The sequence below is a fragment of the Ascaphus truei genome, chromosome 4 (genome assembly GCF_040206685.1).
Source record: "Ascaphus truei isolate aAscTru1 chromosome 4, aAscTru1.hap1, whole genome shotgun sequence".
Classification (NCBI taxonomy): domain Eukaryota; kingdom Metazoa; phylum Chordata; class Amphibia; order Anura; family Ascaphidae; genus Ascaphus; species Ascaphus truei.
This window is the reverse complement of record NC_134486.1, coordinates 392,396,505-392,408,635: the sequence shown is the minus strand read 5'-3', so window position 1 is coordinate 392,408,635 and position 12,131 is coordinate 392,396,505. Positions and strand designations below refer to the sequence as shown.

General features: G+C 40.6%; 1 protein-coding gene across 1 annotated transcript in view; it reads left to right on the top strand.

The window, feature by feature from the left end:
* The window catches only part of LOC142492191 (cysteine-rich secretory protein 2-like), a 52,718-nt gene that overhangs the window by 24,687 nt on the left and 15,900 nt on the right, over positions 1 to 12,131 (top strand). The window contains exons 4-5 of the mRNA XM_075594864.1: positions 5,765 to 5,919; positions 8,400 to 8,494. Coding sequence (XP_075450979.1) covers positions 5,765 to 5,919; positions 8,400 to 8,494 — 250 coding nt within the window. The remainder of the gene's footprint in view (positions 1 to 5,764; positions 5,920 to 8,399; positions 8,495 to 12,131) is intronic.

The window sequence follows — 12,131 nt, the reverse complement described above, 5'->3', positions numbered from 1 at the left end:
AAGGGAAGGGGAAACACAAAATGGATGTGCCCCCTAAAAGAATTCACTTAAATGCACACCAGCAAAGTGTAAAAATTAACTTTTAATAAATTCCTTAAAACATATATTACCAAAGTAATGTGTAACGTGAATTAAAAATGTATTAAATCATCGCTATCAAGCAACTGTGTCATTGATTATAGAGTCATACTATCCCAGTAAACCAGTAAATATTGGTGGGATGTAGAAGACAGGGGATGCTATGAGTCAGGGTATTAACCCCTCTGGAGCAACGGTGAGACCAGATAGTGAATAGTATATAGTATATAAGTGGCCAAAGGATTAAATATCCTGCTTTCCTGCTAAGTATAACTTCACTGCACACTTACATAGAGATTAATCTAAGTGATAGAGCTGGCACATGCAATGATGATGATGGTATATTAGCTGTGTCATAAGACTGCCAAGCACAGCAGTGCTGGGGTGAATTCACAGTAATGAACTGTGAAAACGCCTCACATAAAGTGCAAGGATTGCAGGCACACTGACTATGAAATTAAATTAATAAATGACTAACTCATATGGTCTACACAGTTAGAACCAGGAGACTGCAAACACTACATTAAAACAGCTCCAAGTAGGAGACTGACAACATTGCGCGTCCAACGCGCGTTTCCCTCCAGCAAAGGAGCTTCTTCAGGGACAAATTTTACTGGGGGAGAGAGGTCTGAACCCTTTTATACCCTTACAACACCCTAATTACAAAATCAATAGATATCAGCTGTTGCACATGCGCACTGAGGTCACATCCAAACTGACTCAATAAACTATTCAGATGTTAATAAATACAGTTTCTGGGGAAACCTTAGTGTTGTGCCTTCATTTTGCCACATCCGCATCATTATCTGATCGTTTGTAGAGCTTATAAACTCTAAAAAAAAAAAAAGAGTGTTTTTACTCCAGAGACTTTCCAGAGCAGTATATATATAAAAAAATCTCGGCCTCATTAAAACATTACTGTGCGGGATTCATGTTGGGGGATTGTTTTTGTATTAAAAATGTATAAAAAAGAAAGAAAAAAAACACTTCCTGGAGTGCTACTCCCAAACATTCCCCAATGTTTTCCAAGGTAAGTGTCAAACACGCTGCATTCCAGCATATCTTTCATTGCTGCACACTCCGCCTCTATGTCAAATCCCACATTTTTATTGCCTTCGTGATGCATAGCATAATGTTTGGAGATGACTTCATTAGCTCTTACTCCAGAATTCTCTGCTAATGCTCTTGGAACAGACTCAAATGCTTCAGCAAACTTCTTGATAGCATATTCTAATAAATCAGAAAAAAAGGGAAAATTGTGAGATATGCACTTACTTCTAAGTGCCTGGTCACTAGGCACGTAAAGGTTTCTTTTCCACAGCTTCCCAGGAATACAGATGAGCTGGAGCCTTTCTGGTAAGTGTAAAACCAATTTTATAAAAGATGTACAGGTATGCACCACGAATGGAGCAGAGGTACTGTTGTTGCACCCACGTGTCCTTTCCCCAAGATCGCAATCTTCGCCGCTTCTGTCGGCGTCTTGTGTCACTTCCGGTTTGGTCTCTGGGTTCCTGCAAATCAGTCCCACGGCAACTATAACAAACGACCATGATTATTTTTCACTTTGCCTCTTCAAAAACATTCTATGGCCTTGGACGTAGTACCGGCGTGTGACATCACACGCGCCCGTACTTGCTGAGGTCTGTGTCCTGCAGGGTTGAGCGATGGGGGGCATGGTGAGGGCGTGCTAAAGCGGTGCCGGGGGGGGGGGTGTGGCGTGCTATGATGTCACATGAGCGGTTCGCCCTCATTGGGTGAACCGCGCACGTGACCCGGCCGTCGCACCGTAAAAACAAATGATTTTGTCTTCTGAAGTTTCTGCAGCACCGTCTCTTACGTGCGCATTGACTTTTGCATTTTGTTTTTGGAGCGAGCTACGTCACTCGTGCCATCGCCCCCAACTATGGCCGTAGCCTTAGCAGTCGTAATAAAGGAAGTCTGCACAATTTTCAATGTGAGAGGGGAAGCATTGCTCACGATCTCTATACCGCTGTCTATTGACCTTCTGTGCCATGTGACATTAAGCATGATTTGATATATGTTGCCATGACTACCATAACAGTATTTAAAGCTCAATGCGGGCACCCTCCACTCACTTGGCTCTCATGAAACTCCACCCGGAGAGAAACGCGTAGGGCGTGTGACATGCTGACGTCCCGTCAGGAGGGGCAGGCTGACCTAATTTACTGAGGCAGTACGGGCTTTCCATCTTGCTGTTGCCATATGATTTATGCTACATTGTTGCCACTGAGTCAAGCAGTCTGGGTGAACTGCGAAGGAGGCGTCTGTTACTTATTTGATCATTTGAGTTAAATGAAGGCAGCCTGTTCGATCTTTGCTGTGATTCACACAGCTTGATCGTGACTTAGCTCATTCTCAACAGAGGCCTGCTAGTATTTTGATGCAGGCATTGGTTACAGATTGCAACTTTCTTGTTGAGTCAAGTTAGGCAGCCTCTTTGAGCTGTGCTGTGATTTACACAGCTTGAGAGCTATCCGTTCCTCTTGGCAGACACTGGACACATACTGCTGACCTTCTTTTTGAGTTAAACGTAGACAGACAGTTAGAGCTGCGCTGAGATTCACAGCTTGATTGTCTATCAACTTAACCAACTACAGATACTCAAGACCCGATGACTATGCATTGTGACCACTGTGAATGTATAGTGTTTTGTGTCCAACAAACTTGCTACAGTAGTAGCAATTGCTGTTTATTTACACAGTTGCTCACTTATTATTCAGCCACTATTATACCATACAAATGGTGAAATGGATAAACCCTAATATAGCAGTTGCAAGTATATAAAACTGGTTTATACATAACCAGCATTGTGGGAACAGGTGTTACTCACATATCTACCACACCAATTATGGGTCCTAATTGGTAGATTATTTTCACCCACCCTTCAGACAAAGAGATTCTGAGGTCTCTCCCAGTACATCAGTTGTCAGCCACACCTCCTGTGATTTTAATATTTTACATATTCTCACTGTCACTTTTTTCAATCAGCATGTGCAGTAATTTATTATTTCAACATTTATTAAATGCTAAGTTTTAATAGCCCAGGTGTGCACCATTAAATGTACTTTCTTTCGAAGTTAGGCTGACCTGAATCAGTTATTCCTCTACATGATATCAAGTATCCTTAGTTCGTAGACAGCACGCTTTGACAACTTCCAGGCAATTAGGCACAACCATATATCCAATTCTGCATATTTCAAGATTTTTCCATAATTTGGAAAAAAAAGTTGCAATCAAATAAAACACATTTTTTTCTTATATCTAAATCCATGTCCAAAACCAATACACAAAATTATATGTTAATATATATATAATTGTGTGTATTGATATATATATATATATATATATATATATATATATATATATATATATATATATATATATATATATATATATATATATACATATATATATATATATATATATATATATATATATACATATATATATATAATTTTGTGTATTTGTTTTGGACATGGACTTAGATATAAGAAAAAAATGTGTTTTATATGATTGCAACTTTTTTTTCCATATTATGGAAAAATCTTGAAATATGCAGAATAATATTCAAATAGCAAAATAAACATGAAGTGTTTACATTAAGTCTAAAAACAGAACAACAAATCATGTAACCAAAACCGTTAAAATAATGACACAGATACAGTATGAAGAAAAACGCCTAGAGATGGGCACTCTGTCTGGTGTTCTGGTTCTAAATAATGTTTTGGTTTAAAAAATCTAACAGATTTAAGCTTTGTATATGGTTTTGGAGTGTTAGGTCCAGGTATGTTTTGAGTTCACACACCCGATTTGCCTCATGTCTAATTGATACTGTATGTAATATATTTCTTGCATAATCAATGGTTGACACTTTGCGATCCAATTAATTATCATTAAGTGCGCCAGTAGGTCTAATTTAATTTTTGAAAAAAAAAACACATACAGATTTTTTTTTGCACACTGCACAAACACACATTGCCCGCTGCACACACTCACAACACACTGCACACACTCAGAGCACACTGCACACACTCACAGCACACTGCACACACTCAAAGCACACTGCACACACTGAAAACAATCACAGCACACTGCATAAACTCACAGTACACTGCACACTCACAGCACACTTCACACACTGCACACACTCACAGCACACTGCACACACTCACTGCATACTGCACACACTCAGAGCACACTGCACAAACTCACATCACACTGCACACACTCACAGCACACTGCACACACTGCACAAACTCACAGCACACTGCACACACTCACAGCACACCGCACACACTCACAACACACACACAAAGCACGCTCACACCACACACACACACCACACTCACAGCCCCCCCCCCTACCTCCCTACCTCTGGTGTCAGCTGCGGGGGCATCGTGGGGCAGTCTGCGGGTATCGGTGTGGGGCTGGGTGGAGGTGATCAGTGCAGGGCTGAGGGGGGACTGTGGATTGGAGCAGGGCTGGGGGGGAGCGGATCGGCGCAGGGCTAGGGGGGATCGGTGCAGGGCTAGGGGGTGCGATCGGTGCAGGGCTGGGGGGATCGGTGCGGGGCTGGGTGGGGGGGGGGAATCGGTGCAGGGCTGGGGGTATCGGTGCAGGGCTGGGGGGGGCATCAGTGCAGCTGCTGGGAGAAGTGCAAGGGGAATGCGGGGGACGTGTGCTGCTGCCGGCACCTCACGCCTCACTCCACATCTTCCCCCCTCCTCCCTCCTCCGAGCCGACATTGGACCGCAAGTGGCAAACTATTAGTGCCGGATATATTCTGACATTGGACCGGAAAGGGTTAAATAATTAATTAACCTCCTAGCATAGTGGACTTTAAGGCCGAGCTTAGACAGCCTACTACACTGCATTGCGTCCGCGTTTGCGCGTCTCTGTCTGCTGGGCCACGTGTGCTCATCCCCAGCAGACTGAATCATGCGACTTAGAGGCGGGATTTACGTCATCCATTTAATAAAAAAAAAAAAGAAACAAAGCGTGTAATGTAAAGTAATTGGCTGGTGAAATACACGTGACGCGGCTGCCGCTTGAAATTTCAACTTAGGTTGTCTCCTTCAAGTGCAGCAGTGTCAACGCTGTACTTCGCCGCCAGGAGTCGTTTCTTGTTTGACAACTCCCATTGTCAAACCTACAAGAGCGCCGAAGCGCGCGCACGTTGCGTAGCAGCCTGTCTGAGCTGGGCCTAAGACATGTCTCATACATACCTTCATGATACATATGGTTACCCATTGCATGCCATAAAGGCATTGTCATGTAATGCCATTAACCTCTAAGGTAAAAAAGGGCGTAACCTTCTCCTCCCCTGCTTTCATTCCCAAAGGGCCTACCTCCCTCCCCAGGGTACCTATTCTTATCAATTACCCCCTTACCCCAATTCCAAATACTAACACACCTAACTCCTCTCTCTCTTACAATGGCTAATGCTATTAGCCAAGCATGGCACCACTTTTTACAATATTAGCCCCTTTGTAGTCAAACTAATCATGAGCAACCCTAGCTTTCCACAAAAGGTCTAATATATACCTATCAGTAGGCTACATACCCTCCCCTGCATAACAAGTAATAGAACAATAAGGGCAGTGTACAGTCATGTTGGTTATATTATAGTTGATGTTATATAAAGTATTTGACATCTTTCTCCTAGCTACTATAAAAGCACAATGTGGTGAAAACATTTACATGTCAAGTTCTGAGAAGGACTGGAGCACTGTAATCAAAACATGGTATAGTGAAAGTGAGCATTTTTCCTACGGGATTGGAGCATCATCATCTCAAAACATAATCGGCCATTATACCCAGGTATGTTGTGAACAAGCCATTTATTCATAGATTCATATTTACTGTACATGGTGTGTGAAAAATCAACACAGTCAAAGTGGTAATTCATAAATATCCTTTTAATTTATTCTAGATGTAAATTCTGAAACGCAATTGTTGACAGAAAATGAGATTGAATTTGAATAACACTTGTTATGTAAATTTGCACGCTTTGTTTTAAGTCCATTAAGTGTATTTAATACTCAGTCAGAAGTTTAACAAATTAAAACCTGAGAAATACAAATATCAGTGTACTCATAAAATAAAACAGTCCCAATTGCTTTTTGTTGGATTTTTCATCTTTGAAAATTCTCTTTTATGAACTCTCTATACAATAGGTAGAGAAACTACGGGTAACAGACACGTTGACTGGGAAACCAGTGTTTCAAAGCTTTAAAAATCTATTATTTTTTATGTGAGTTAGATAGAGCATGAAGGGCGTAATTTTATTAAAGAGAACCACTGCTAACCATTCACGTGATTATTCATTATTTAGATAAAAAGTAGAAAACTGCTTTCCTTAATAAAGAATATTTATTCACTCTTAATCTGGGATTCAATAAACTCAGATGCAGCATTAATTGCCCTTCAAGTCAATGAAAAGGTAGTGCCAGAACTGGGTGGCATTCAAGTGGTTCTGCTTCGGACCTTAGTGAAACTGACCTTTAAAGACCTTTCTTGAGTCCTATTAAAATGAATCATGTATTCTTTACAGTCGATCATTGTATTTACAGTTTATCTGGCTTGTTTTTTTTATAACCAGAGCTGTTTGGCAAATGTTAGGGTCATGATTACAGTGGACGTTTCAGGAAGAAAATAAGGGGTAACATACTGTATTGACTGTATTATCAGAGGTTTCACAAATAGAGAGAGGAAACACTTGCAGGTTGCAGGGGACAGCACACCACTCAAGTCAATTCACAGTCTGTAGATTCTCTCACACAGGATTAACAAAGAGTGAATTCTTAGTTCAAATCAGCATTATTACTTCTCAAGAACATGCAAAAAAATTACAAAGTTTCAGGCTGCACACAGCCTTTCCTCAGCCGCTTACCTGAATGAAGAAAGGCTGTGTGTGACGCCTGAAACATTGTATTCCTGAGAAGTAAACATGAGGATTTGAACTACATAAGAATTGACTATTTGTTTATCCTGTGTGAAGGAATATACAGACCGCGAGTCCTCTTCACTCGTGTGCTGAGTCTCCTACAACCTGTGGATTGTCTACTCTCTCTGGATTTACTTGGTGTGGCCCACACATGGACACTAGAACCCTTAAATATCTCAAATGTATTTACTTATGTGACACCTATTCCCCCCCCCCCCCTCCCCGGCTGCAGGATAGGGTGTACACATATTCAGTCTCTCCTTGAACTGTACACAGGTTTTCTACCTGCTTCAGCGTAGTATAGTTCAGTCAGTATTTACCCTTAGGCTACGCTTATAGTGCTGGCGACGGCAATGTCAGGCTATGGTCGCTGGAAAATCAAATTGAGATGACTTCCAGAGGACTTCCAACGATCGCGACCAAGCCCTCGCGCCGCCACGTCGAGCTTACTATAAACACACGTGATGGCGGCAATGCATTTGTTTTGACGCAATGTCGCATCGCTGTTGCCGGCACTATAAGCGCCTCCTTAGTCTCAGGGATTCTCTGCTGGATCCAGGCCAAGGCTGTAGTGAAGAGTAGAATAAGTAGAAAAGAGCACCAGGAACTTTTAACACGATGCTTGCTTTATTGTCAGCAGGATCAGCATACCAAACAGCATAGACTGCAGTTCCTTCCGGGACCCAACTTAAACCTGGATAGGAGTAGAGTAGGCTCAGCCCCAGATCCCTACTTAAACCTGGGCTAGAGCCTTGCTCCCTGCAGCATGGGAACCTCTGTGCCGGCACCAGGCACCTAGGACTCACTCCACCAGCCCAGCACAGACCCTCCTCCCTACGGTGGGAGCCCACCTTATATACCCAGGGGTGTAAACCTTTCCCCCTCTCTGTCTCTGGGCAAAACATGCTGTAGCAAGTCTGTCACTCCACCGGTCACATGGCCTACTAGAACTCTCCAGTCCCTGCCAGACAAGCGTGCCTGGAGATTGAACAATAAATCTTAGCTACAGTAGGAGCCAGCTCAAATGCAGGACCATGTGCAAGGGGTTTAACCCCCACACTGCCAGCAGCTGCCATAGCCTACATGCTAAAAGGGGCCTGATTTTAGCAAAGGGGCTACACTTATATGCCCTTTTTTGTTCTCTCTTTCATTTGGAGATTTCACAAACAACGTTTCTATAAAGGTTGGATAAATGCTTACAAGCATGCTGTTAAAGGGGAAACATTAGAACATTAAACTCTGCATTCTTTGTATATATGCATTATGTTTTTTTAGTTCATAGGTTTCCTTATTTGTTGAATTTATTAACACAAAATGTTATATTACACTAAATCTTACTTTCTCTTTATTTCAGATTGTCTGGTATAGTTCTTATCTAATTGGATGTGGAGTTGCATTCTGCAAAGAAAATAGATATAAGTATCTGTATATTTGCCATTATTGTCCCTCGTAAGTATTGTATATCGAAATGTTTTATATAAGTTCTCATATAATTATTGTGATGCTTTTTTCACATGTATTGAGTATAGAAAAACCAAATGTTTGTAGCACTTTGTGAAATGTGAAATTGACCCTTGGCTTTTTGTCAAAGGGCATTGTTTTTGCATATAATTAGAAATGTGGATACCCGTTAAAGTCAGGGAATCAGTAACATTATTTGCCCTAATTTAATAGAGTTATATGGGTCTGCCCCATGGAGAGATACCGTAGAGATATAGTAAGACTTACTGTTTTTGGTGCCACATAAAACCAATTGTAATTCCCCAGCATGTTGTGGCCCTCTGACTGCAACTGAGCTACTGCTGCAAAATGTCATTTTCTAGTGTTGTAGTACTCTGCAGTAATTATAGGGAGTGCTAGTGTGCTAGTGTGCTAGTGTGCTAGTGTGTCTTTCATCTAAAAGCAATGTAACCCATCCCTTATTCCCATAACAAAACTTCAGATGATTAAAAAGTATTTGTAACTTATGACATTTTTATTAGAGTAAATTAGAGCTTAGAGATAAAAAAACAAAGACAGCGAAACAATACAATCTTCTTACATGAATACAATCTCCTTCAACCAACATCATCTTCTGGCTGTCTCTTGTGCAGTTTGACCTATCGAGAAGAAGTGAGAAAAATGGGGATAACCCCCTAGTGGTGCTACAAATATGCCAGGCAGTCAATAAAAAATAAGCACTTAATAGAAACCAAATAATGAATGAATAAACGGTATGAGTGTCCTAATTGGTATGCCGATGGTGTGTGCGGGCCTGAATACCCCCACCTCACCTGTTTGGAGCCGTTGGAAGCGATGTCCCCACACCGATGGAGCACATCCCCCCCGGAGGAGATGAATGCTGGTAATAACCTCCTCGGCTGAACGTGCGGCAGACCCGGTGAAAGAGACTGGCAGGTGTAATGGAGCCCTGTAAGCAGAGTCTCTGGCCGTCTATCCGGGTGCCTGCTGGGAATCTCCTGTTGAACCGGTCCGTCGCTTCAGGGGGGTAAGTGGCGGCTGTTAGTGGGGAGGACGACACACTCAAATCCTCCAAGCTGGGTCAGAAGAAACAGGCTCAACAATTACATTGTGCAGCTGTGTCATGATGCGCATGCGCAGTCTATTTGAACTGTATGGAATGCATATGCCGTATATCAAATTTGTGTGCTTCAACAGTACAAGCATTGCCATTTGAATTGAACACATACATTACCTTAATTATCCATTATCGCTGGATGTTCTCCCTACACAAACAAGGTGTTGACGTTGATCAGCCTGCTCAATCTGAAAAAAGAATGTAAACAAGGATTAAACAATGATAACAATAACAACGGCTTTGGGAAATAAAACAATCTTCAAATAAAAAAATGGTCTATTATATAGAAACCCTAGTTAAGTTCTTGTGCCATTCACCGTACTTCTAGTTACAGTGTACATTGTTACATTGTACAGTATATTGTATAGAAACATATGAGTCGTGTTGCTGTACACAACACATGTGTGGTAATAGGCAAAGATATTCAGTTCGCCATCTGTTGGACACATACTGATTTGCAATGGCATTAAAAAAACACAAACAATTCTGCCAGGTCGACCGCGGCCGGCACGTGGGTGAGCACTGGGAACACATTGTTCACATGGCTGTAATATTGCACCTTCTCATGGTACTGTACCTAAAACAGTAAGTCTAACTACAGTACATCTGTACTTATGAACATACGAGATACCCGTGAAAAAACCTGATTGGATATTCATATAGTTTTATTTCTAGGGTTTCTCATGTCTGTTAATTGATATCTCTCCACATGTTGTATAAAAGAGTTTTTGGGCAGGTATTAAAGTCAATGGGAACTCTATGAAAAAAGTATTGCAGTTGTTTTAGCTAAATAGAGAATAATAATACAAAAAAAGTGCAGCCACAATAAGGACAGTTTTACAAATCCCTAGTGCTGTTTAGCATGAAATTATACTTTAATAGCTCATGGGCAAGTTAATATTTGTCCATAATGTTGGATATGTCCACAAATTATCATTTTTAATTATATCCCAGTAAAATACATAGAGCCATATGAGGCATGAGCATACTTACAGTAAGCATTTATAAATAATATCAAGATATCCTAAAAGTACAGTATATGTCATCCTTAGTAGTAATAAACCATGAAGCAGTAGTCTGCACAGAACAACTTTTTTTGTCATTTTATTTTTCAATTTCATTTAAGACATCTATTTGTGCCATTTCCTAGGCTGTCTTTATTTCTAATATCTGATGCGTCATTCAGAAGTTATACGTCTCTGAAATATAGTATTACGTGTCCTGGAGGTTAAAATGAAGTTCTCCCTCCTGGATTCCTCTCCCAACCAACTTCACAGTATAACACCTTTAGGAACAATTAGAAATTCACAACGTCAGATTTCAGTTATCCTCCACTGTCCTGGATTTTCAGAATTTACTTACTTCCCTTGAGGCTTATGCTGCTTTGTTTCCTGTCTCATAAAAATCCATCTCAGTCGGCACCTTGGTGGACTGATCCTCCTTCAGGTTCATCCTTCAGTTTTCTTATTATATTAATAGGCTAACATTACCTAATTCCATGTCAAAACATAATATCCCCTACCTACGAAATATGGGAACGAAGATTGCACCCAGATAAGCAAACATGTCTGTGGCAGAGTTAGAACATTGTTTCTTGTCCACCTGCAGCACCCTTGGCTTATTTCCATTACATACTGTAGATTATTTTCTGAAATGTTGGACTGGCAGTGAATAGGATCTCATCCAATTTCATGAAATATTGGATTCATTTTATCCAACAATTATCCTGAAACTGAACTATTCCCCCCACACATATTCATTTCCTATGCACCACAATCTACATAAAGTACAAGAAAATACAGATATCCCAATACCGCAAAGCCACGGACCAACCTACTGTACATACGTAAGGTATGGCATTTTCCACCGTAGGCATAGAAAACTATTATTTATAGCCATAAAGTACTATACATCCACATTTGCTCAGATACTACAGACAGAGACCAGCAACTGAATAATCTCAGGAGGAACTTCATACAGTAAATGAAGGTTACAACCCCAGTTTGAAATAAAAACAAATGCACAGAACCACTAGCATACTCATAAAAAACTTTCCAGAATACAATGAGAAATGGAAGAAAAATGGGTACTATTAGTGGTTACATACAATCCCTGAGTGGAAGACCTAGGCAAAATAACTAAGGATTTACAGTACAAGCAACTTTCCACAAAGATGTACAGGTAAAAATTAACTAGCATCAAATAGATTATATGAAAAAACTGTGACTATTAAAAAGTAATAATGTGATGGGGAAAGTGAAAAACAGGACAACGGGCCTATAAAATAAATCAATACGTGACCTTAATCGGGAGCTAAAATTAGATTCTGCTGCTGTCCACATAGGATGGTTCATCATCACATGAAACTAGAAAAAGAAAGAGGAACAAGCACACAACTCATAGTGTATTAAAAATGTATATATATTGGTAACAGTATAAAGGGATGAGTAACGCACGTACAAAAACAATGTACTTTTAAGCATATCATGCAATAATCAGCATGGTGTT